Source organism: Atractosteus spatula, chromosome 26 (genome assembly GCF_055471065.1).
Source record: "Atractosteus spatula isolate fAtrSpa1 chromosome 26, fAtrSpa1.hap1, whole genome shotgun sequence".
Classification (NCBI taxonomy): Eukaryota; Metazoa; Chordata; class Actinopteri; order Semionotiformes; family Lepisosteidae; genus Atractosteus; species Atractosteus spatula.
In genome coordinates this window covers 7,661,843-7,688,042 of record NC_142731.1, presented here as the reverse complement: position 1 = coordinate 7,688,042, position 26,200 = coordinate 7,661,843, and the positions used below count along the sequence as shown (strand labels likewise).

The 26,200-nt window shown below is 47.1% G+C and overlaps 1 protein-coding gene across 8 annotated transcripts in view; it reads left to right on the top strand.

The window, feature by feature from the left end:
* The window catches only part of hdac5 (histone deacetylase 5), a 93,581-nt gene extending 67,852 nt beyond the window's left edge, over positions 1-25,729 (top strand). For 6 of the 8 annotated variants that reach the window (XM_088906010.1, XM_088906008.1, XM_088906009.1 and 3 more), the window contains 17 exons: positions 1,869-2,003; positions 2,418-2,652; positions 3,308-3,525; positions 3,905-4,198; positions 7,094-7,259; positions 8,448-8,581; positions 9,948-10,068; positions 10,517-10,566; positions 11,191-11,298; positions 11,676-11,731; positions 12,538-12,625; positions 13,222-13,341; positions 14,291-14,388; positions 15,477-15,595; positions 16,686-16,819; positions 16,984-17,068; positions 17,729-18,979. In XM_088906010.1, the coding sequence (XP_088762136.1) occupies positions 1,869-2,003; positions 2,418-2,652; positions 3,308-3,525; positions 3,905-4,198; positions 7,094-7,259; positions 8,448-8,581; positions 9,948-10,068; positions 10,517-10,566; positions 11,191-11,298; positions 11,676-11,731; positions 12,538-12,625; positions 13,222-13,341; positions 14,291-14,388; positions 15,477-15,595; positions 16,686-16,819; positions 16,984-17,068; positions 17,729-18,012 (2,445 nt within the window). In that variant the 3' untranslated portion in view covers positions 18,013-18,979. Of the gene's footprint in view, positions 1-1,868; positions 2,004-2,417; positions 2,653-3,307; positions 3,526-3,904; positions 4,199-7,093; positions 7,260-8,447; positions 8,582-9,947; positions 10,069-10,516; positions 10,567-11,190; positions 11,299-11,675; positions 11,732-12,537; positions 12,626-13,221; positions 13,342-14,290; positions 14,389-14,936; positions 15,009-15,476; positions 15,596-16,685; positions 16,820-16,983; positions 17,069-17,728; positions 18,980-19,064 lie in introns of those variants that run through there. The other 2 variants (XM_088906013.1, XM_088906015.1) reach the window with 2 other exon arrangements.
* The last annotated feature ends 471 nt before the right edge of the window (positions 25,730-26,200 follow it).

The window sequence follows — 26,200 nt, the reverse complement described above, 5'->3', positions numbered from 1 at the left end:
TGAAAACGAGAACATGTCAGAGCCATCCACCGTATACTGGGGGCTCCATAATATCTGTAGAGGAGCCGGATCGACTGGAAGGGAAAGCCCAGCATGCAAACAGGTGCCCAGCTTGTCCCAGGAGGTGCTTATGCCTTGCTAGTCAAACCTACTCAATTTCACCCGACCTCGGCAGTAACTGCTCAGCTGTGCACCCGTCTTTGGAGAGTTTTGGTCGCTGTTGAGTAACACTTTAGCTCAGAGTGTTTCCATGATGTGTGGGCAAGATGCAAACAAGAATCTTTTCTGATTCAAGCTCTCATTTTGAGTAGATCTGTTATCAGTAAGTACACTGTCTATCTGGGCCTTTTTGAGCTTCTTAGTAATGCGTGTTTGACATCATGGGCAAGATGTGAACGAACACACAAAGTGTAAGAGCCGTGGAGTGACTGGGCTATGGGGCGAGAGACTGTACAAGCTCGTCAGAGCAGCAGGCGGCACTGAGCTATGAACTGCGTGAGTCACTTCAACCTGTCTGACATCTGAGTTTGAGTGCTGCGGATTTCTCTTTCTACCAGTAATTACACCCTTCGGAAACTTTTCCTCCCAGCACACATGGGATGGATAAATGAAAGCTGCTTGGCTGGAAAAAATAATCTGCTGTCGCAATCGGCGAGAAAATTATTCTAGCACCAGCCAATTTAACGCCGTCAGTGGATCAGAACAGAAAAAATAATGATAATGCCAAAGCTGAACCTCGACTCATTAAGCGGCTACTTGAGTGCTCGAAATAGCCCAGTCTCGTCTTTGCACTTTGCTGTTTTGGTTTACGTGACAAATGCTTGAGTCGATCGGTGTAATTAATCATCTCGAAAATCAAAGCGTGACATTACCAGAAGAAGACGCTGTAACTCCAGGAGGAATGTAAATTGCAATCAGTGTCTCCGTTTTTTTTCCTCGGCGTACTGTCAGGGAGCAGCCTGTTGAGTCACCCCTGCTTGGTGGCTGACAACCTGCGTAACAGGCACGTCTCTCTCTCACCTCCTCCTCCGTGCGTGCGCAGTCCAGCTCACACAACATGTTACGGTACTGCGCCGGTGGGGCGGATGTGCATCACACAGACCCAGGCTTGCTGAACAGCTGATCGCTGCTTTGAAATTGCTCTTCCCTCTTTCTGCCTCAAAACGACATCTACCAGCTGCTTGTTGGAAATTTGAGTGTGCTTTACTGTGGTATGATGTTGCAGTGGTTAGGGGTCTGAGCAGACCCTTGTGTTATTCTCAGTCCCAACCTGTGCCCTAATCTTCTCTGGCTTTACCAGGACAAGAGGCTTACTGATAATGGATTCTAATTATTCTCATCAGTGTCGTAATTCCTGTTGCTGCTTTATTTGAACTAAGTAAAAGGTAAAGAGAGTTTTAACGGGTAATACACAGCCTTACAAAATCCCTTATGTCCATATGGCAAGCGTAAACGTTCAAAATGTAAATCTGGGTTGGCATTTTCTGGGAGTACTGCAGGCAAAAATGGGATGCAAGAGTTGTGTGCCTACCTTTCCTTGAGACACAGAAGGAGGGATTTTTCCCAGGTTATAAAAGAGCTTAGCTTACTGTACTGAAATGTTGTTATTATTATTATTTTTCTGTGCTTTTCTTATTGTAGTCAAGGATTTTTGCCAGGATCTGAAACATGTCCCCAGAAAATCTCATATAAAGAGACTCAAGGAGATAAAACACAATTGTGTTGATTGGGAAATGTAGCATCACAGGATGGGGAAAGCTTTGATGATTTGTACATATGGCAGCAACGCTCAGTCTTTGGCAGGGTCACAGTGTGGAATGCCATAATGTTCCTTGTTCTGTGTTTGTCTCCCCTTGGACACCTCTCAGCAAATGCGATCCCACCATCACACAATGAACACAGACTCTTCTGCCAGTCAGCTCAGCCTCTACACCTCCCCGTCTCTTCCCAACATCTCCCTGGGCCTGCCAGCCTCTGTCACTGCTGCCAACTCGCACATCGCCGTGAGTATGCCCTCTGGAGTCTCTGCCCTGGACCACTGGGGACACTTTTATTGCTCTAATTGAGGTGGCATTTGCAAGCTGGAAATGTCCCATTACAGCCCGTGTTAGATCTCCAGTTTGATGTCGGTTTTACTTCTAGGAGCCTTCTTCCTTAAGCCCAGTAGCAACTCCTACTGTTGGCATGGGGGCTGCATTTCAGAACAAATTAAACGATGAAAGATTAGTCCACAACATAGTTTGTTGTAAATGCTTACGTGCTTGTTTAAAAGAAATGTAAATGTTCTGAATGAAGGAGTTTTTCCAATACGGAGAACAGTTTTCAGGCGTTGCGTGGAGACAGTCCCGCCTCATCACACAGATTGGCCATTGCGTAATTACCCATGATGCCCCTGTGTGTGCCCCTCTCTCGCCCAGGCGCCACAGAAGATGTCTGCCCAGCAGGAGGCGGAGCGGCAGGCCATACAGACCATGCGTCAGGGCGGCGCCCTCACAGGGAAGTTCGTCAGCACGTCCTCTCTGCCCGCCTGCCTGACCCCCGGGGTCCCCCACGACACTGAGCCCCCCCCAGCGAACAGCCACAGTCACTCATCCCTGCTCCAGCACGTCCTGCTGCTGGAACAGGCCCGCCAGCAGAGCGCGCTGCTCGCAGGTACGAACACGAGGGCAGGGCCCCTGCTGGGATTCAGGAGCAAGAGGGGTATTACTTTCCTCCAGGGGGCGCTCACTGAGGGAAGACTTGACATCTCCACTCCACCAGTCCTACAGGCTCATTCAGGAACAGCCTTGTTTTTTTACTCTTCAAAGACTGACCTCGGGCGATATAGCTGCTAGCCTATAGCCAGCACCTGTATCACCCTGAAAGTGCCAGCCACTTTCTAACCACTTTGTCCAGTGTTGGGTCACAGGGGAGCTGGAGTCTCCCCCGGCAAGCAGTGGGCGCAGGGAGGGGTACGCCCTGGCCGGGACGCCAGTCCATCTGAGGGTATACACACTCACACACACACTCCAGGGCCAGTTTTCCCACAACTCAGTTAACTTACTAGTATGTCTTTGGACTGTGGGAGGATACCGGAGCAACTGGGGGAAACCCTTGCAAACACAGGGAGAACATTAAAAAACTCCACACAGTCAGAACCCCCAGGAATTGAACCCAGGGGCCCCAGCACTGCGAGGCAGCAATGCTGACCACCGCGCCACCCTTGAATTTCGTGCCCGCTTGCGTAGAGAAGAAACAACTTTTAAAGGAGCTTGGCAGCAAGGCAAGGACTTGATTGCGATACTGCGCTTCCCTCTCTCTGCCGCAGTGCCAATCTACGGCCAGTCGCCCTTGGTGACGGGCGAGCGGGTGTCCGCCAACATGCGCACGGTGAACAAGCTGCCCCGCCACCGGCCGCTGAGCCGCACACAGTCCGCGCCTCTGCCCCAGAGCCCGCAGGCCCTGCAGCAGCTTGTCATGCAGCAGCAGCACCAGCACTTCCTGGAGAAGCAGAAACAGTACCAGCAGCAGATCCAGCTCAACAAGGTAGGTGGCGCCGGAGAGACACTGGGGCAGAGGGCTGGGTCACCAGGATCCTGACAGGCTTTCTTCTCTCTGCCTAAAACAGGATCTTTTATTTTATTTGTGTGAGAGTAAGAACTAAGGGAATATTCTGGATAATATTCTCGATATTTGTGCAATATCAGATGATTATATACCTCCCATTTCTCATGGTATTTTTATTACATATTTCATCATCATATTCATCAATGTAAAAGTACCAGATGGAGAGGTTTATGTTTCTCTGAATGCATCCCTTCCTCCTTGTGCCCAATCTATTTTTGTATCTTGTTTTGATTATCAATTAATTTGAATGCCACCTCCCCCTTTTGCTCCTCAAACTCCACTTACTCGTCTGTTTCAGATGCTAGCCAAGGGGAGCGATCTGCCCCGGCCGCCCCCCACGCACCCAGAGGAGACGGAGGAGGAGCTGACCGAGACGGCCGAGATGCAGGAGGACAGAGGGGGCGGGACCGAGCCAGGGGAGGGGCCAACGCTGACGGAGGAGGAGGGGCCTGAGGAGCTCTCGCCCCCTCTGGAACAGCAGCCAATCACGTTGAAGGATGAGAACACGGAGAGCGAGGTGGAAGAGGAAGATGAGGACGAGGAGCCCATCGAGCTGAAGGAGTGCGACGATCAGGGAATCCCTTACAGCCAGGTACACAGACACAAAACACCCACAACCTGCAGGGATGTCAGAACAGCTCTCAGTCTGAAAATGGCAGGATAGGCAGAAGAGCGCCTTCAATACGCCATTGATCTGCCTTCCACCCTATGGAGATGTGTTGCACTGTGTGGGAGGCCAGTTTGGAATTACCTGGTTTCCCTCCTGTATAAAACTGCATCAGCTTTAACAAACAGGAGATAAAGCTGTGGCATTGGCAACAAAAATGAACATTTTGCTCATATTCACCAGAGGTTGTTGTGTAATGTGACATTATGTGACATTTCAATATTAATTCCTTTTGTATGTGATCCATTGAACATGAGTCAGACACTGTATTAACAACATGTTCCCATACAAAAGGAAATTACACAAGGATGCACACATTTCAGGCCCTGGACTGTGTTTTGAAAAAGACAAGAATTACCATAGGAGGTTCCAGTTTTCCCCTTGTGATTAGTAGTTTTTGTTATATCATTCACAGGTTATGGACATGCCTGTTTTTAAGCTTTATTGTGTCAGGTTTGTGCCTTGTTCAACCTCAAACTGCTTCCTCAAGCACAGTACAGTACCAGACAGTCATCTGTAATCTTGGACCATCTGAGCTTTCAGCTTTTCTTTTACTTGGAATAGCTAATTGTTTTTTTCTTGTTACATCACCCCCCAGTAGGAATCACCAGCGGGTATTCCACCATTAATCTTTTGACATCCAGCCAGTTCCCCAGTCCTGACAAGAGGCCACAGGAGTCACTGGAGACACCTCTGTCTGACTAATCCCAGCTTGACTACCTGGCAAAACACTCTGTCATTGGTACGCCCTTTCCTGAGGAGTCCTGATCGCAGCGGACTAGTGGTGTGACCCACGTTCGAATTATGATGACTGGGTGATAGAGCTTTGGTTGTGTCTTGCAGAAAGTCACAGCCTTGGCAGACTCGCACCCACCCTTAGTGGCTTTTGGGAAATGGTGCACCACTGCTTGATCAATCCAACTCATTGCTACCTAATAATAAACCAGGCCAGAATCAGCCATGCTTTCACCTTTGAACTCAACCTGCTCTCCGGAAAATGTCTTTAATGGTTGAGGCACCCAAGAGCTCCTGATTGCAGTGTAGAATTTAATGGCATCAGATGCACAGGGTTTCAAAGTCCGAGTCGTATCTGTCCCAATTATTTCTGTAGTTCAGTTCTCAAGAGCTCTTGTGCTAGGAAGACAGAAGGACTTTGACTGCAGTTGTTTAGAGAACCCGAGTGTAGAAGCCCCGTACTTATTTCAAAATAAACCATTGAGAAAAAGTGTCAAAGAATTAAAGAAATCCACAGAGTGTTCCAGGCTCCATCCATCCATTGAGCGCGCCCACTACCCCTCCCCTTCCAGATCTGAGAGAGTACAAGTGCCAGTGAAGCTGTGAATGGGCTCATCTGTGAGTCATTGCTGGCTGATGACTCACTCTCTCTCTGCCCACCCCCCACCGCCAGCTCCGTGCTCTGCATTCAATCCCCTGCCCACCTGGGTTCAAGGCGCTTGTAAGGCTGCTTTTAGAGGGGGGAAAAAAAAATCATGCCGCAGTGACAGCTCCCTCGCAAAACATCGTTCGAGTGAGGGAAGGATGTTAACTTTGCATTACTTTTTTTTCCCCTCTCCCTCTCTCGCTCCTCTTCTTTCTTTCGGATTTCTCTCCTGCTGCCACTCTTCCTGCTGCTATGCATTATGAATACAGATTCTCCCAGGCAGTCTGCGAAGGACAGAGATGTGAATTTTAATAGGGTGAGATCCAGGGACAAGCAGGCGCAGAGTGAATGCTGCATTGTTCTTCCTAGTCTATAGTCATTTTTTAAAATGAAGAGATTTGTCTAAGGGGTGTTTTCATATTCAGCACTGTCTTGCAGACCCCAATTCAAGTTGATGCATGAAGAAAACCACACCTGTTTTCCCCTGTGTACCTTAATATCCCCCCATTGAGAGCTTTGCCACATCTCCAAGCTCTCATAGAGGAATTGAATATACGATCGAACCTTGGAATGCTGCAGGCTGCCTTTCAGAATAAACCGTTACGTCATGCTTTGTATATTTTACAAAAACTGTCCATGAGTAAAACCAGATTCCCCTGTTCAACAGACTCTTTTTGTTCATCTGTGGATGGCCATTGCCAGCCCGAGGCTGTGTATTGGAATTAGGCTGCCCTTTCCACAGTGGACTCCTTTGAAGGAGCTTTGGGCTGGAAGGACACCAGTGTTCCCTGCTACTCTCCTGCACCACCTAACACAGTGGTTCCCAATCCTGGAGCTGGTGACCCCCACAGCTGAGAGCTCGGCTGGAGCAAAACCCAACAGTTACACAGTCAAACCCTTCATTGGCTTAATAATAACATTCATGTGAACTGTTTGTTCCCAGCTCTTTAACATGCTGGATCTTTAACCGTTGTGCTTTGTAAGTGAAGTAAAATCCTAAACCTGTGACTAGAAACAAAGTGCAAATATTCCACTGAAGCAACTTCTTAGATCAGTTATGGCTTTAATGACCTAATTACGGTGGGAAGGAATGAAAGCCAGCTTGTATGGGAGGTCACCAGCACCAGGACTGGGAACCACTGAGGTAACAGGAGACATCCTAGCTGCGGTCAGATCAGGAAGATAAAATGACATTTTCCAATTTTTGTTTTTCTTTTCCGATCGAGTTCCTCTTTTGGGGATGGCTCTTAAAGTGTTGTTGTCCAGTGCCTTGTAAACCACAGAAAGGGGTCTCTGCTCAGTGCGAGAGCCCGTCACCCCAGCCTCTCCATGATTATTATCCTGTGGGGGCTTTTGTGCCATGTTTGCAGGGGTCAGTGTAGCTTGGACTCATCACTGATCCTCTTCTGGTTTGTCTCCCACCCACCCCCCCTCTTCAGTTCTCGGACCAGCAGCACCTGCAGCAGCTCAACGTGTTCCAGGCGTCTCTGTCGATCACGGGGATGCCCCACAGGCAGCTGGGAAGGACACAGTCCTCCCCTGCCACGGCCGGCCTCAAGGGCACCACGATGGGCGAGAAGCCCATCAAACACCTCTTCACCACAGGTAAGGCAGGGGCGGCAGGGGCCTGGTGATAGTCCGCAAGTGCTGGTTGGCACAAAACGATCCACGCCGCTCGCAGAGACTGTAATAACACAAGGATCATCCAGATGACTTTTCACGCCAAACTTCCACTCACTGTTATGGTCAGCCTGGGGCGTGCATAGTGCTGTGCCATACAGATCCAACCCTTCGGGGTCTTGCCAAAGAAGATCACGTGCTCAGTGCTGCAGACTATGAGTGGAGCGAGCAATCGTCCTGGGTTGTTTCCTTCTGTGGTTCAAACCTCTATGAAGTAGAATTCTGGCTAAAAATTAAACATTTTCAAAGCGCAGGTGTCTTGAATGCCAAAAACGATACAAAGTTGTCGTAGCAGTCTTATGGCCTACGGCTGTATATGCTTTAATTATTCCTCGAGAAATAATCCAGCCAGGAAAAGTGAACTCAGAGGAATATATAATTGAGTGTAAGGCTTTAAAGTATAAAAAAATATTAAATTCCTTTGACGAAGTTCCTTATTAGGAAAGAAACATTTTTAGAAACAAGATGTTTATTGCTATATCAAGTGTGCCTACTTTGGAATCTTCTTAATGCATAGAGCTGTCTCTTTTTGTACTGCCCCTGTTGTGTGTTAGAACATAAGGGCATAAGAATGGGTACAACCAAGAGGAGAGTACCTGGCCATCTTGCTTAGTTATGTGCTAGTGGTGTATTGATCAAAGGATCTCTTCCAGCTTCAATGATTTGGTTGGTTAGCTAATTCCAGGCTCCCACCACCCTTTGTGTAAAGAAACTAGGTAATTTTGGTGCCCTGTGCCAGGGTGCAAGTTACCTGGAAGGAGAACTGTATAGTCTTTCAGAGAGACATCAACATGAAAGAAAGAACAGTAAAAAGGTTCATTCCTTGGTGAAAGGTGAAGAAGGCTCCACAGCCGAAACGTTATCTCTTTTCTTTTCCTTTCAGCATGGAATGAACTTTACCTGTTCCTTTGCAGCCTACGCACGCCGACACAGCCACCTGCTTGAACATGAAAGACTTACCCTCCTGAAATAAGTAGCCCAATCCCAGGGTGTGGCTTGTGTTACAGGCTCACATGTCTGTAGAGGTCAGGATTGAGCTGTAGCTGATGTTTCTCAAGGCTTGCCCTTCATGCTTTGAATGTGTACCTGCTGTGTCCCCCCCCCCCCCCCCAGGTGTGGTGTACGATACCTTCATGCTGAAACACATGTGCACGTGCGGGAACACTAACATCCACCCAGAGCATGCTGGGAGGATCCAGAGTGTGTGGTCCAGGCTGCAGGAGACAGGGCTGCTCAGCAGGTGTGAGGTAAGATCAGCCGCCTTTCCCCACAACCACGACCCTTGCTGCAACTCAACTGTCGGGTGTCACCCCCTGTCAGACGATACATCATGTGTTTTAGGAGGGGTTGGGGGAGCAGGGTCACTGGGCCCCAGAAAAGAGTAGTCAAATAGTCTTCACAGTCCCAGAATGCCACTGCCAGGAAACCTGACTGGCTGTCTCTGTCCAATATGTTTACTGTGCATTTCAAGATATCTTTCACTTAGAATAGGTGTGGGATGCCAGCTAAGTAAATTGCCTCTTTTTTTAGTAATTCCTATCTAGGTCAGTCGTTCTTGATCCAAACCTTAGCACATCATACCATCATTTCCAGCCTGCAGTCCTTAGGAGTGTTTGGCTCCCGGGAAACAGATTCTGGATTTGTTTGTGTGCTGCATGCAGGGATGGCAGGCTGGCAGAGTCTCCTGCTGAAGCCAGTTCACACTGTGGCCCTGCCTGCAGGCACAGACCGGAAAGGATTTGTACCACAGATGTTAGGAAGCTGCTGTGATCAGCTTCACTCCCTGCTTCAGTTTAATAACTCTTGGAGGCAGGATGAGAAAAGTACAAAATTGTGGTAAAAACGACACTTGCATGTTTCCTTCTGAATTTCAGAATTCAGAATTCAGAATCCTTCAGAATTCCAGCTTGTCCCTGGTCCAAGCTGATAGTAGATAATTCCCGAAGTTACATTTCAGTTTCTGATAAAGTTGTTCTTCCAACTTTCCTAAGCTAAACAGCTTTCTAAGGTATTATCAGTGAAACTAAAGTGGATGCCAGAATCTGGGAGAATGGGTCACATTTCAGAAACTGCATATAAAACACACATTTTCTACACCTCTGGATCTTTTGATCTTGGGTTGCAGAACCTAAAATGAAAAACACTCTCATCACTGTGTCAGCTTATGGTATGTTTTTGAGTAAATGATGTAAAAAAAACTTCAAAACAGGCTGATGAAACACCTCTCACATGTAGGACTACTGGGACTTCCGCGCAGTTGCTAAACAACGATTTCTCCTTTGCGCTTTCAGAGCCTGTGTACAATTCTACTTATATTTAAGGTACAGTAGAACTGAGAAGGGGGGTTACAAACTGGAGCCAGCCATTGTGGTTCATCATGGCCATTTGATGAATTGATCCCAAAATCTCATCCAGCCAAATCATCTGGATGTCAGAGTGTCGGCTACCACAGCTGACCTAGTCTGACCAGTTTGTTTCAGACCTCCCACAACCCTTTATCTAAAGAGCTGCCTTATTTTTCCTTTGTGACTGCTGCCTCTCTTAATTTCCACCTGTGGCCTCTTGCCCTTATCCAAACCCCCATGAAAGCCGCCTGTGTTGTTTCCTGTGCAGAGGATCCGAGGCAGGAAAGCGACACTAGACGAGATCCAGACGGTTCATTCGGAGCATCACACGTTATTGTACGGCACCAGCCCACACAACCGGCAGAAACTCGACAGCAAGAAGCTTCTAGGTACCGTCATCCTATTTATCCCTTTATTATCCTTTTAATTCCTTTTAAAAGGCCTGTGTCTCATGCACATTAGAGGATTCCGGTGAAAATAAAATTCAAAACACTCTGCGCAAGAAGAATAATGACAGGTTGCTTCTCTGCTGGGGCGGATTTGCGAAAACTGAAAATTAAAAGCCGAATTGTGAAAATTCAAATTTGCACCAGTTCATGATCACTACAACAACAAGTGTATTTGTGCTAAATACTTATTTCAGCTGGAGCTACAGCAGCTATCTTCCCTATTCCCTGTCTTTAATGACAGTCTTATTTGTGCAATGACATGCTTGTGTGTTAGGAGAGGGGAAGTCTAGCGAACACACTCTCTGTCTCATCGGGGGTTTGGTGAAGCCTTGGAACCTGAGTTATTCCGACTCCTGACCTTTTACTTGCTTCTGAATTTGGCTTTCAGGTCCAATTAGTCAGAAGATGTACGCTGTGCTGCCTTGTGGAGGCATTGGGGTGAGTGAGTCATGATCCCTTATCTTATCGCCGAACGCCATTCGGGCTCTTAGCAGGGTAATTGTGCCTTGTCTTGTTTGTGTATGCGATCAGTTACCAGTGTTAAGGTAGTGGGTGCTGGTAGCGCTCAGTGGACGAGCCCTGGCGTGTATTGTGGAAGCAGAGGTCTGGATTTGACATTGGCAGTCCATCCAGGAAATCACTACCCACAGTGCCCCACTGGCCTGAGCGTGAGGAGACCCACTGTGTTGATCCTTGAAAAAGGTTTTACTCCCGGCCCAGGTTTTCCGTTTAAAGGGGAGGAAACCCTTATGAGCTCCTGGCGGTCGAGGCTGAACACAGGGCCGTCCAAGATGGGCAGTTTGGCTGAAATGTGATTAGCTTGCTTAAGAACCGTAAAGGATGACAGAGGAGAGTATTTTTTTGATTTTCTTCACTTCATCCACAAACAGTCTTCTAAGGATGCTTTATTAGGAATGGGGCCAGTCTCAGCAGCCGCAGCAGAGAAAGGCATTTTTGGCTGTAAAGCGGTCGTGGTTGTTCTAGACTGTAAACAGGTGGGAGGTTGGGTTCGGAGGCAGGCTGCTGCGTTCTCAGCGTGCGGGCTGGTGCTGTCTCCGGTAGGTGGACAGCGACACCGTGTGGAACGAGATGCACTCCTCCAGCGCGGTGCGGATGGCCGTGGGCTGTGTCATCGAGCTTGCCTTCAAAGTGGCTGCAGGTGAACTCAAGGTAAGAGCCTGCTGCCCGCTCCCTGTTTCCACTCTCACTCCAGGAGGGCTGTGCGTTTCCTGCTGGATTTCAGACTGAACTATAGCATTGGGAGGATGGTTTTGCTGCAAGGGCATTCAGTAAGCATGGATACTTTAGAAGAGTCCAAACAGCATTTTCACATTCACATCTGACAAATGCTAATGGATTATTGCATGGAACTTCTAACACGCCTCAGTACTCATCGTGAAAGAACGTTTACATTACAGTACTCGAAAGAACACAGTTACATTTCCAGCCCAGTTTATTCTTCCCTTGTTCCGATGTGAACTGCACATTGCACCTGCTTTGGATATTGACGGATTTTGAGCTCGCTCTTCTTGCCTTGATCTTCGCAGAACGGCTTCGCTGTCGTGCGCCCCCCAGGACATCACGCGGAGGAGTCCACAGCAATGTACGTGAGCTCGGGGCAGGGGGCTTCCAGCCTCTAGTGTTCTCCACTCTGGGTCCTTTCTTATGACCACGAGGTGAAGCAGCATAGACCAGCAAGAGGTTCCAGGCCCACAAGGAGACAACAAAAGCTGATGCTTTGCTCAGTATTCATCCTTGGAGAGAGGGGTTTCTCTGCACTTTGAGACACCTTCAGCTGGCTGTTTTGTCCAGCTTTAGAGCATCTGATGTTTAATTCAGTGCAGGGGTGCGTTGATGGAGGTTCCATGATAGTATAATATTAATCCTGTCACCAGCTTGAGTACCAGCAGATTCTGGAGGTTCAAAAATAAAACTTGTTCCTCTCGCTTGCCATGAGCACTTTGATGGGTGAGAAAAAAAACAGGAGATGTATTAAAGAATGCTAACACACGTTTGCAGGCTAACGTTTGCAGGCTGTTATGTGCAGTTGGAATACGTTCCAGGGCTCAAAACGCCACATCAGCTCCTTCCACACTCGGTTACTAACATCGATGAGTCCTGCCTGCTTACAGTCTGAAGTAGAAATGAATCTTTTTTATGGGAAGATAACACTGTGTTAATACAATAAATAATCCTCCACATGTAGGGTCTAAACCAGGGGTAGGCCGGTCCTGGTACTTAAGGGGGTTGGTCCACCTTTCTCCTGCTGGAGCTATTACCTTGAACTACAGTATAAGCAGCTGGCTCTGGCTCAGTAATTCTTAACTGGTATTGGCATGATATTTTGACCCCCTCTTGCTAAGTCAGCTGTGGATCTCAGCTGATGTACAGCTGTGCATGTGTTCACAGGGGCTTCTGCTTCTTCAACTCTGTGGCCATCGCTGCCAAGCTGCTGCAGCAGAAGCTGAACGTGGGGAAGATCCTGATCGTGGACTGGGTGCGTGAGCGTCCCGGGGGGGGTGACGAGGGTGGAGAGGAAGGTCTGTCGCAGTGCTGCACAGATCAGACAAAGGAAGCAGCCTGTTGCCAACCTGATTGTCAACACCAGGCTGGCGTACTCATCACCCTCAAGCTTTTTGCAGGGAAAAAAATGAAATATTGCTATTCATGATGGGGGTGATGATGTCGCTAAAAGCCATCAGGTGTAGGTTCCGCAGGGGTCTGCAACTCTGGTCACAAAAAGCCACAAAGGCTTCTTTGACAGGTGTCTTCAAATGGCCCGTGAGTAATCTGGAAAACATGTTTGCATAGTCTAATTAGGCGAGTAATTTGTCCAATTATGTCGTACAGAGATCAGGGAGAACAGGAAAAAATAAAAAATAAAAAGGATCCTGAGACCCACCTGGACACACGCTGCACACCTAAGACTTGGTTTGTCAAAAAATCAGACCTCTGCCTCTTCTTTGTCACATTTGTGATTGAGAGTCTTATGTGAAGGAAGTTCTTTGACTGTGTGCTCCAGCATTTTTGCTGTCATCTCCGTTCCACTCCTGCTGGATTTCTGATCATGTTTATGTGCTGACATTGTTACAGGACATCCACCATGGAAACGGTACACAACAGGCCTTCTACCGCGATCCTAGTGTGCTCTACATCTCCCTGCATCGCTACGATGATGGCAACTTCTTTCCTGGAAGTGGTGCACCAGAGGAGGTAGGGATCCACACTGTCACTGCACATATAGACAGACAGGACAGCACTGTCACTGCACAGACAGACAGGACAGCACTGTCACTGCACAGACAGACAGGACAGCACTGTCACTGCACAGACAGACAAAAACAGGCCAGCACTGTCACTGCACAGACAGACAGACAGACAGACCAGCACTGTTACTGCACAGACAGACAAAAACAGACCAGCACTGTTACTGCACAGACAGACAAAAACAGGCCAGCACTGTCACTGCACAGACAGACAGACAGACCAGCAATGTCACTGCACAGACAGACAAAAACAGGCCAGCACTGTCACTGCACAGACAGACCAGCAGTGTCACTGCACAGACAGACAAAAACAGGCCAGCACTGTCACTGCACAGACAGACAGACAAACCAGCACTGTTACTGCACAGACAGACAAAAACAGGCCAGCACTTGTCACTGCACAGACAGACAGGAGGCTTGAATAGTGTTGGTGATATGGTGGGTGATACCTGGAGATTATTTCCTTGAGTCTTTAAATTTAATTCCAGTTAAGAAAGGAGTGCCAGAAAGCAGACGAATAATAATTAAATTTGATTAAGATGTGTTTTGTTTTCGCTCTTGAAGGTCATCTGTCATTTTGGGGTTTTTTTTGCATGTATTTGGTGCAATGCGAGTGGCAGGTGAGATTGAATATGCCTCATTAGATGTGTTTTTAGGCGTTGTGCATCACATCAACGTGCGCTGTTTGGTTCAGGACAGAGAAAGGGTGACTCAAGTGTGCAGTCCTTATTAGTCATAGCTGTTTCTGAAATTGGTTTAAATTCCTTAACATATATATTCCTGATGTGCTTTGCTCTAATGAATGAAATCCATACCCACCCCTCTGCACACACATAAAAATAAAACTCCGGGTGAAATATGTAGAAAATAATAATGTGTTGGCATGTGTTTGGCAGGTGGGGGCAGGCCCGGGAGTGGGCTACAACGTGAACATCGCGTGGACAGGAGGAGTGGACCCTCCGATGGGCGACGTGGAGTACCTAACAGCGTTCAGGTATCCAAAGATCCCAGCAGTTTATTGAAAGAAGCCAAAGTTTTCGCTTCAGACACATGGCTGGGGAGTTTTGATCCATGGTCCCACTACCCTTCTGGTAAAGAAGTGCCTCCTGTTTTGGGGTTTAAATGCACTTCCATCAGAGACCATGTTCCATGTTGTGTTCCTGGTATCTTCCACATGGTAAATTCCCTAGTTGTATTTTCTTGCTTTTATATTAAATGTGTTTTCCTGATTGAGAAATAAATGTTGTTCCTCAAACCCAGCATCTTAAGGGATGTAATCCTCACACAAGTAATCGTCAGTGACATGGTTAATTAAGTCATTGTGTGTCAATTAGGCAACTAAAATACTGATTGGGTTGACTTCCTACAATGGCTTGCTAAGAAAAAGTCACTGTGTCAAGTGTTGTACTTGGGCAAAATGTCACTGGAGGCTTGTCTGAGATAAACGCAGACCAGTTCCCTTGTGGGTGGACTGGTATTTTGTGCTCCTACTTTAAACTCTGTAACTCTCTTTCCTTTCTTGTTCTTGACCATAATACTCAGCATACAGTCATGATGTACCAGAACTGAGATACCTGCATACAGTGACTGATGCACCACAACTGGGATAGCCAGAAGCTTTATCACCCTGCAGTTCACAACTGGCAGCCCAGTAAAGCTCAGCAGGTGTGAGCCTGGCCAGTACTTGGATGAGAGACCTTTTGGGAAAGCTAAGGATGTTGCAAGAAGAGGTGTTAGTGGGGCCAGCAGGGGGCGCTCACCCTGCGGTCTGTGTGGGCCCTAGTGCCCCAGTATAGTGAAGGGGGCACAGTAATGTAAAAATTGGATGCTGTCCTTTGGATGAGATGGAAATCCGAGGTCTACAGACTCTGATAATCCCCATATATGAGCTGGCTTCATCACTGTGTTCTCCTCCCCACTGATATCTGATATGTGGTGATTGGTGGTGGAGGGGAGTTCCCATTACATATAAAGAGCTTTGAGTGGTCCAGAAATGTGCTTATATTATTATTATTCTGAAGACCAGCCAGGACGGGACCTGAGGCCCAGTCTTCATATGGCTATGTATGTGTCTCTCTGCAGGACGGTGGTGATGCCCATTGCCAATGAGTTCTCCCCGGATGTGGTTCTGGTGTCGGCTGGGTTTGATGCAGTGGAAGGGCACCAGTCTCCGCTGGGCGGCTACTCCGTCACAGCCAAATGTGAGCCTCCCCAGCACAACCGTAGCTTAGCCATGTTTTATCATTTGTATCTTGATAGGCCTCTTTGTTGTTGAGGAACAAACGACATTCAGATTGAAGGAGCCAGATCATTTACACAGGATCCTGCGTACGGATGTGTTGTATGAGGACCAAAGAATCTGAGTCATTCCAGCACTGTTTAATGCTAGGTATTCAGCGTGAGAGTTGATGCCTGTCCTGGGGGCTCTTTTTTTATTTTTGATCACATGTGTCCTGATAAACTTGCCACTGGCCAAGTGGCCAGTGCTCTTTTTCCCAGTTAAAAACACAAAAACTCTGCTGGTTGGGAAGCAAAGTTTAGCATCACAGGCGCCAACTGTTCTGCCTCGTCTGTCCCTCAAGCGCAGTTCACAGGTGACGCTGATCACTGATCACACATCCCAGAGCCTGTTTACCTCCTGTTTCAGGTCTCCAGTTTCACTGCTTGGACTGGAGTGGTTTCCTTATAGCTGTGGATTTAATTTTGTGATTAAATGATATGTATCGGACAGTTAGTCTTTTTACCAGAATAGCGACATATGCAAGTTCAATAATCACAGTATTTAAAATCATTATAACTATTAAATCATACTAAATTCTAAAGGCACTTAATAGATTTTAAGTTAATTGGGATCTAGCAATTAATTCACTAACTGCTAATTACTATTTAGTAGGTGGTAGAAGGTTGAAAAACAAACACCAAAAACAAAGCACATTTCCCAAAGTTGAGATTTGACTGACTTGTCTGGCAAATCCAGCTTTTGTGGTTTTTCTGTGAAGAGCACTGCCACCTGGTGGTGCATCATTGATTTGCCTTTGAAATCTTCTCATCAATACTGATGGAGGCCACAAGGACCAGTACAGAAGCCTGCAGGAGGGCATGATTGTGCAAGACAGTTTCTGCAGGATTCCGCAGGACAATCAGGGTGAATTGTTGTTGAGCAAGGTGCTTTACCAAATTGCTCCTGTAAAAACATATAAATGAGTACATCTCTGTGGTGCAGTGGATAAAAGCATCAGCCAAACAAGATGAGTGATCAGCTCATTAGATCGTCTGTTTTTTCCCCCTTAGGTTTTGGTCACCTCACCAAGCAGCTGATGAAGCTGGCAGGGGGTCGTGTAGTCCTGGCGCTGGAGGGGGGTCACGACCTCACAGCCATCTGCGACGCCTCCGAGTCCTGTGTGTCCGCCCTCCTGGGCGAAGAGGTACGGGCGTCTCCGGTTTTCAGCGCCGTTCCCTAGCGACGGCGTCGTTCCCGTGTGCGGCCGCTCGTCGCCGGGGACGCCCGCGCCCGCCTTCGGGAACGCACACGTCGGCTCTTTGCCCCCGCCGCCCCCGGTCTCAGCATCTCCTCCTGCTTCTCCCGCAGCTCGAGCCTTTGCCGGAGGAGACGGTGCAGCAGAAGCCCTGCCCGAAGGCCGCGGCGTCGCTGGAGAAGGTCATCGAGATCCAGAGTAAGACGCCTCGGGTCTCGAGTGTCTCCAGCGCAGGAGCAGGAGATCGGAGTTGGCAGGGCCACCTGCCATTCATTATAATAATAATAATAAACTATTTTATATAGCGCCTTTAAAGGTGGCTTCTCAAAGCGCTTTACAGAATGACAACAACAATAAATAAGAAGAATACACAAGATAAAACACAGTTACAATATACAGAGGAGACCGTGGATGGTGGTACTAAGAAAAGCAGAGGGGTGAAGAATGGAACAGTTTAGTAAAGGCTTTTCTGAAGAAGAGGGTTTTGAGTCTGGATCTGAAGGTGTTTAGAGAAGGTGACTCTCTGATATCCTTGGGGAGAGAGTTCCAGAGCTTGGGGGCAGAACAGGAGAAGGCCCTGTCACCCATACAATGTAGACGGGCTTTGGGGACATTTAGCGCTGCACGGAGCCGATGGGGATTGCAGTGTGGGGATTTCTGAAAACAGGCTCTGTTAGAGGGGAACAGAGGGATGGACAAGCCTGAGGGAGCAGGACGGTCCCAGCAGGGTGGAGCGAAGGAGAGGACTGTGCCAGCGAGCTCGAAATGTAGATCAGACAAAGGCGCGGTAGAGACTGCTGGCTTGCCGAGTTGGGATTCTTCATGTGACCTTTTCTTTTTTTTGTTTCGGTTTTCCAGCTAAGCACTGGAAGTCAGCGCAGAGGCTCTCCGCCACCGTGGGCCAGTCTCTGCTGGAGGCCCAGCGGCGAGAGAAGGAGGAGGCCGAGACGGTGAGCGCGATGGCGTCCCTGTCGGTGGACACGGAGCAGGGGGCCAGCCAGGAGCCCAGCAGGTACCGCCTCCTCCGCCGTCGCCCTCCCAGCAGGGGCTTTATCGAGAGGGGAGCTAGGCCCCGGGTGTGCCGTGAGGAAGCTGACCAGGGTGGTTGTGGGCAGGCCTGGCGTTTTATCAGGGTATTGTAAGAGACGGTCATCTGTCCCCCAAAAGACACCCTCACCCTCACCAGAGAGTGAGCAAATGAAAAGAGGAGAGGCTGCCACTCCTGGAATGCAGAAAATGATCACACAGGTGTCCTTTACCTATTAGTCCCCATTAGCAATACAGCCTGGGGGCCGACCTTATCAGCAGCTTACTTACTGGTGATTGGACGCAGTGGAGCAAAGCTCGTCCCGTATTGGCTATGTTTCTTGGCTGTCATATTAAAGGGCCTTAGCCTGAAGGATGGAACACGAAACAATACACTTTATTAACCCCCAAGGGGGAAATTAAGTTGCCAACACAGCTCATAGACGGTAAAGGAGCATAAAAACACTACACAGATATGACAGTTATTCCAGAACACCCATATAATGTGATATACATTGACATTGATTACACCATGCAGTGCACTGTTCTTAAAGCAAGTACGGTAGAAAAAGAGGAATACTCCTCTTTCTGACCATTGATTTGGACATGAATGGGCAAATGTGTTTGAAGAAATTGCCTGCTTTTAATGTGAAGGACTTGAGAGAGTGTGAACTGCTGTTCAGATTTTGAGAACACCCATGCCAGCAAAAAATACCAAAAACAAAACAAAAACTTGTGTGTGAAAAAGGTGTGCCTGCCCCTGTGAAAATCGTGACGAGACAGGCAAAAAGAAAAAGAAATGAAAAAGAGAAATAATGCCTTACGCAGGTGCAATCCCCTTCCGGGACTGTTAGTGGAATAATCCCCTTCCGGGGGTGTCCAGTGTGCCTTTATAGGACCCGCCCAGCTGGGGCTCATCTTCTAGGAGCCGGAACAGCTGGGACTACAAAGGCGAGGCGTGGCCCTTCCTCCAGGGCTCCGCCTCCACACTGGCCACGCCCCCGCGTAGCGCCACGGTTCGTGTCCCAGACGAGACACTACTCCTATACCCAAATGGCTCCAGTACGATACCCAGCTCTAGACATGGGTGCAGATGCAAGGCAGGGTGGGGAAAAAAGCACGGGTCACGCACAGCAGTGATTAGCGATCGTTCGTTTTGGGTTCGCAGGCCGGCGGAGGAGCCGATGGAAGACGAGCCGGCGTTGTAGAGCAGCCCCCGTGATCATGGACTCCATCCTCGTGAGCCCTCAATCCCCCATCACTGTCCGTCCCCCCCCCCCGCCCCACACACACACACACACACACATTTCTCCATGCCTGGCGTCTACACGCGCACCCCGAGCCTGGCCCGCGCTGCCCGCCGGACACGGAGCGGGCGAGAGAGGGGGAGGCAGACGGACGAGTGGGCGGGAAGAAGCAGGACGTTCACCCCTGCCACCATCTCCCCACCCCGCCCCCCCCAGCCCCACCCCCAGGGACGGAGAAGGACTTGGAGAGGCCGGTAGCGCAAGTGGCGGAGGGGGTGGGTTATATTTTTAAACGCAGAGAGATTTTACTGACAAAAAAGAACCTATTTTTTCGTACATTTGACGACAGCAACAACAAAACAGGACTTTGGTCCTCGTAGGAGAAGTCAAGACTGCGTTTTCCGACTCCAGAGAACAGATGGAGTTTTTCTTTCTTTCTTGTGAGTGGGTGTAAACCGTTTTGTTTTTGTTTGTTTGGTCAAATCCGATAATCTGGAAGGAAGCACACACACGTGTCATTTTCTTGTCGATGTATTTCTTATCTTTCCTCTTGGTATTCAGGGCAGCAGCAGGGAGAGCTGGGCAGCAGGAATCACCTCCTTCCTTTTTTTTAAAAAAAACAAAACAACAATTCTAGGGAGCCGTGAGCTTGTGGCGAGGGAGAAGGGGAACTGAGCTTGGGTTTTAAGCGTGAGATCACACTCAGCCTGGACATCTCGCAGATAGAGGGGTGTCTGGGGCGTCTCCATCTTTGGCTCTCTTGGCAGACCATCACACTCTCATTAGCAGGCACTAACCCCGAGAAGGAATGTTTTTCCTGAGTTTGGAGGCGAGGAGAGGATCCGAATTCCGTGTTTTTCTTCACTTGGGGGCTGTGTACAAGGAAGATCAACCGAGCGGACAGGAGGGAGTAGAGGGGACTCTGACGCTGGAGTGTTCGAATGACACAAGAGGAACTCGGTGCCTTTTAAAAAAAAACACAACAGGAAAAAAGAAAATCCACACACTTGTTACACTCATGTACGTTAGTGTTTAAAAATGCCTTAATTTCCTTAAAACCCGTGACTTTCGCAGTTTGTGTTCGAACCGACAGATTGGTAGGGTAGATTCTTTCCTTTCTTTTTTTACTCCAGGAAAGTTTTCTAGCCCTCTCCTGTCTCATTTTCTCCTTGGTTTAATGGGAATGCTGGGAGTGAGATCCTCGAAGGGTCAAAGGTCGTCTGTGACCTTTGAGGTGTGTGGGAAGGGGGAGGGGGGGGGGGAGGTTGACAACCCCCAGCTTCGCCCCTTTTCTGCTTCCTGTTTGTTATTTGTATCTCCCTGGAGTGCTAGTTTGCGTGGCTGCGATGCGATGATGACCAGTTCCTGTCATGTCTGTCCCTGTCTCTTCCGCGGTCGTTCCAGAAAACAGTCCTCACCAAAACCTTGTTGCTTTTCGCTGACACAGTACTTTAAATCCAACCACATTATTTTAGACATCAACGGTATTATTTGACGTTGAGTGTGTGTACTTTGCATTTTTTTGGAAGATGATGGTGTTTCAGTCTGTAGGTTGAAGCTGGGGGTTTTCCTTAATAAGGAAGGTAGTACCTTGCGATAGGCAAATGAGTACTGTACTAAAAATCAATACATGTATCTGTCCTGTCCCAGTGTTGTTGAAATCCAGAAGCTGAAGAGATGTACTTAATTTTTATTCTTAGGGGCTTGATTTTTAAGACAGGGGCTTTGCAGGGGTCTGTTTTCGTGGCTTTGGTCATGGCAGTTTACCCTTGAACCTACTGTTATTATTAAAATATTTTTCATGTGTTCTGGATTTATGGTTTTAGAACTAGCAAGCCGGGAAGGAAGTCCAGTGAGGTGCAACACTAGCCTGGGCTCCCCTCTGCAGCGGTAGCTGTGTATTTTTAGTTCCGCTCTCTTGCTCCTTGGGCTTAGGAAGGGGGAGCTGGACTTTGGATCTTGGTTTAATTGTATTATTTTGTGGGAAGTGATTCTCCACCACCCTCGTTTTTCTCGGCTTGTTCTTTCAACACAGTTCCATAAATTTCAATAGAGACGGACGTGAACAAGGATCAATTAGGGGAGCAGACATCTTGTCTGGTCTACTGTGGGAGGAATCCAGCACAGTGAAATGGGCTAGACGCACACACACAGAATTAAGAGGATTGGGGATTTATTTGTGCGGCTGTAATGGAAGAAAGAACATTTCCAGTAGTCTTAACAAAAATGCTTGAAGGCCTCTCTGAGTGTGGTGGGTGAGTGAGAAGGGGCAGGTTCTGTTTCTTACTGGCATTGGAACTCATGATCACAGCAAAGTAAAGATTGAAGGCTGAAACTCGGTGCGTCTTAGTTTAGCTTTCATTGATTTTTTTAACGTATTATTGTGTTTTTTTTTAAAGTTCATTCAATAACTGCATAATATATCTGATCGGTGCAATTGCACCAGGCCCAAAACGATTGGATTTGTGTGAGAGGTGAACTAGACCGGCTGAAGCAGATTTGCTAAAATTGCTCCTCAAATTTCACACACACACACACACATGCATGAAATAGTGGATAGGTTAAGATAACCATACTGTGCATACCTGTATACTGTGTACACACCATTTTCAAGAGCAGTTTGTTTCTTTTAATGCTGCGTATTTCCAGAATTCTCCTTCGTGTGTCTCTATAACATATATTCACAGGCGACTTTTCACCCGTTTCTGTGGGTCCTGATCTCCAATTGACACATACAGCAGCCCCAGCAGAGGAACGCAGTTTGGTAATTAAATCCATCTTAAGAGTTGAGGGATGCCAAGTGCCCATAAGGTGTGCACTTTGCCAGTGGTCCTTCTTGATACCTGTGCACAGGAACTGGCTGGCTCCCGGCTTTTGGCAGTGCTCTCATTGGCTGCTTCCCTTCCAGCTGTGTGGCCTTTCGGACGCACCCCCCCACATGTGGAACACAACGCTGTTCCAATAGGCTGTTGAAACAGAGCACCGGTGACTCGCTAATAAAGAAGATGCTGATGCTGATGCCTGCCTGCCTGCAGAAAAAGTGGATTCTGTCAACACTCTCAGTGCAGCAGCAGAGCACCTGAACCCCGAAGAGCTGTTCAGTCACGAGCCCCCAGGCGGCCGTTTTGCCCCGCTGGCTCCTCAGGCATCCTGTCTCTCCACGGTCTGACCCCTGCTCACATTCCCTGTTAGTGGGTGACGTTCTGCAGTTTCAAGAGAGTTTGTTTTAAGTCTGCATGGGCACGTCCAGGTTGTTAACACAGAAGAAGAGCCTGGAGTTTTTCAGGAAATCCTTTCCGTGTGTGTATACATTATGTCACAGTAACTCACTGTTGACAGTAGCTTTACTGTAGTGCCCACGTTATTTTACTATTCTTCAGTAAATATGTATATTTATTAATACTTCATATGTTGTGTATACAGGTATTAGTGATCTCCAATTCTTGAGGTTTAAAGAATATTTGTATATTATTTTTTAATTTGGAAAGAGGTCTACCCTACACATTGTGCCCTTCCACTGTTCTGATTTATACAATGAACATACACTGTGGTTGGATTTTGAGCGTGTAGCTGTCTTCTACGGTATATTTTGCATATGTTTATTTTCTCTTTCTTGGTTATATTAAATGCGGAAATTTCAGAAATTTCGAAGCACATTCCGGAAAGTTTGCGTTTTTTCAAATGCTATCCTGTTAAAACATAAAATGATGTATAATGTATATATATACATGTGCAATGCACAGCATTTTAGCAATCTATAACTGTGAATATTATAGATGGAAATCACTGTCCCTTTTCTATTTTATTTTTTCCCTCAGCTACATTTGTATTATTGCATTGTGTACAGTCCCACCTTTTGGTAAAACAGTGCAATTGCAGCAAGGATCTTAAAGGGAATGTTGAGACAAAATAATATTGTATTTTAGGATGCGTGTTCTGAATCTTTTTTTAACTTTCATCCTCATTCTTGACTTGTAGTTTCATCCTTTTGGAAGACATTAAAATAACAATACAGAGTGAGAATGGCATCGAGCTCTTCCAGGTTCAGTTAACTCTTGCCATGCCATTGAAGGTGTACGCTTCACTGCAGAGTGCTGAACGACATGGTTCACAGAAGGGGGTGTCATGGGAGGACAATGATGCCTTAACAAATTCTTCAAGAGACACAGCTGCAGACTTGATTCGCAATAGGGACTTGTGTTTCTCATTTGATCACAGCAATATACTTGTACAGTTCTAGGATTTGGTTTTTGTTCTGTTCAACTTTTCTTTTCCCTTCCACTTGGCAGTGATTTTGTTAAACCCCCCCCAAAAAAGCACACGTCTGGAAAGAGTTGTATCTAGGAGGAGTGTGTGTGTGTGTCTCTGTGTCTCTGTGTGAATGAATCTCGCACCAAGTCTGTCCTGAGTGGCTGAGTGCCAGCAGCCAGCTGACCCCTTTCACACCTGTCCAGCGGCACAAATCACAGCTCTGTCCTCTTCCGGGCAGCAGCACTACGAACCCAGAGTTCTCCACGGTCCTGGAAAGCCACAGTTCTGCAGGTTTTGTTAACTAGTTACCAATGACCTGGAAACCATGTTGAAATATACCATTGGTGCAAATAATGGTTTCAGTTATGTCACTCGTAGCACAGGTGAACCCCAGACAATCTTGTGGCTTCCCAGGGCTGAGGTGCCAGACTCAATTTTATACTTGACGTTAGCTCCAGAGCAATTGGGGCTAATCAGCACTATGCTTGATTGGATAATACAACCTGTAAAGGCAGTGATGAAAGGAGTCATCTCCTTACCAGATCTTCTCTTTAAGCTGCTGGAACTGCTTTGCTTAACCTCACTGTTCCAGGGAGTACCATTCTGTAATTTCTCATGAAAGAGGAAGCTAAAGTGACAACCTAGTGACTTCTCCACTGTATGTCTGGGCAGTGTATCTTTGCTCTTCAGTCTCTGCCAGGGCACTTAGATTCTTCCTGCTGTGCAAGGATGTGGCCTGAGTTTGCGGGCTTGTGCTCTGAAACCAGGACAATTAAAAGTGGTGTGCGACAGGCAGATCTCGTCTTGGGCTTCCTGTGCGGTGAGGTGGACATCTTCAAGTGGCTTTTTTTTTCTCCTGCTGGATAAGACTCTATGACCTGAACACTAAAGTGGAGATCCGGTGTTGTGCAGTGGAGATGGGTTGGCATTGCTGAAGGCAGCCGGTATTGGGATTTCTCTGTGTTTCCTGTCGGGACTTCCCTGGCTCCCATCTGTGAATACCTAGAGGGGTTAAGGATGCAAGTGAAATTTGGAAGTTGCTTTTCTTTTCCTGCGTGGGGTTGCTCCTTCTGTACCGGTACTAAAAAGGGTGACAGTTTTAAACATACGAGAGACAGAAGCTCTGTCCCCTGGTTGGAAACTTAAAGGCACACATAATGCATACACCTTATGCACCTGTGCCTCTCTTATTGATACTTCAGAACTGCACTGTGTATGTGTATGGATTTACTGTATATTATATATAAACTATATAGTGTAAACACACAAGTATATTTCTACAATACGACGTGTATAACACGGTTGGTTCACCTGTACCTGTGCAATTCACCTGGTTTCACATCACTACGAGTTCGCCTGTGCCACCTCCCCTCGATGTTTTGAGTTCCGACGTGCCTGGGTCTAGCAATACAACAAACCACCCACAAAGAGGAAAGTGTAGACATGTCTGCTTTCCATTTTTTTTTTTTGGGTCTTTGCTAAAGTTGTGGCAGGTGTATTGTTTTCATTGTTGTAATAAATGAGATAAGGACATACTGCATTTCAGCACTTTTCAGCCCCCTGCAGGGTGAGAGCCATATTACTGGAGTGCTTTGGGGGTTGGGGAGAGTACAGGACTCTGGGGAATGGTGCACATTGCTTGTGTTGTCCCAGCGGGGAGAGCACAGCCTCTCAGGGCTTCTAAAGAGCACAGGTTAAATCGACACACTGTTTTGCCAGCTCACTGGTCGCTGCACAGTACTCATGTCAAAGCGCACATCTGTACTGTAGAAAGGTGGAAACATCTGAAAAGTCGCAGACAGCTTTCAGTCTAATTGGTCTTTGGTGCAGGATGGCAAAAAACAAAACTATGGAGCTACAGCTTTGTGGAGCTGTTTCTTAAAGATGAGCAATCAGAAATTGTTTTTGCCCATAATTTATTTTGGGGTTAAAAATAACACACCAGAGAAATGTCTTTTATTATTATTCAGTTCATGAAATGGGTTGGATGAATTCTCAATGTTCTTTTCGTAATCCTGAACACATTCAGTGGTTCATGGGGTTGTACTGCGAACATTGTCGATGCTAAATGTTCTATCGAGTCGAATTTCGAGTGCGTGTTCTGTAGTGGTTGATGATCAGTATTGTGTTGTAGAAAATGTTAATTTTGTCACTTTTCATTTGGTTTTTTTGATTTTTTATTTTTTGGAAGAAAAAATAACAAGACACTCCTTTAAAAACAAAAAAAAATCTTGTATCTTATCTATCTGTTCTCTCTTAAATGTTTGAAGTCAAGTATTTTGTATCATGTTATAACATTTGTCTTTGTGTAAATAAATGACATTGTTTCTGCCAAGAGTCTTGGTTGATCTATTTTTATTTACTGCAGATATCAAGAAACATGTGCCCCAACATAACAAGAAATAAAGGAATATGCACTAGAGACAATTAAAGAAAATGGGAATGAAATTTGCATACCTCTACAGTACTTTATGCAAAGTCCTGTACTCTAACCCAGGGGCTGTGGGTTCAAATCCCAGGTAAGAGGCTGCTATACTTCACTCTTGATTGCTCTAGTAAGTGTTCTGCTGTTTGGGTTTCCAGAAGGTAAAACTATTGACAAGAAGAAATGATTTCTCCAGGTAAACACTCCTAATACAAGCTATTCCTTCACATGGGTGTTGTTAGGGATTGTTCCGTAAGCTGTCTTTGAGATGCAGATCCACTAATGGATGTCATGCTGGTCCTCATGGCCAGGTAACTACTGTGCAGTTTCCCAAAAGGATGGACATGACACCTGCCAACTTAATTCCCTTTTTTAAAGACA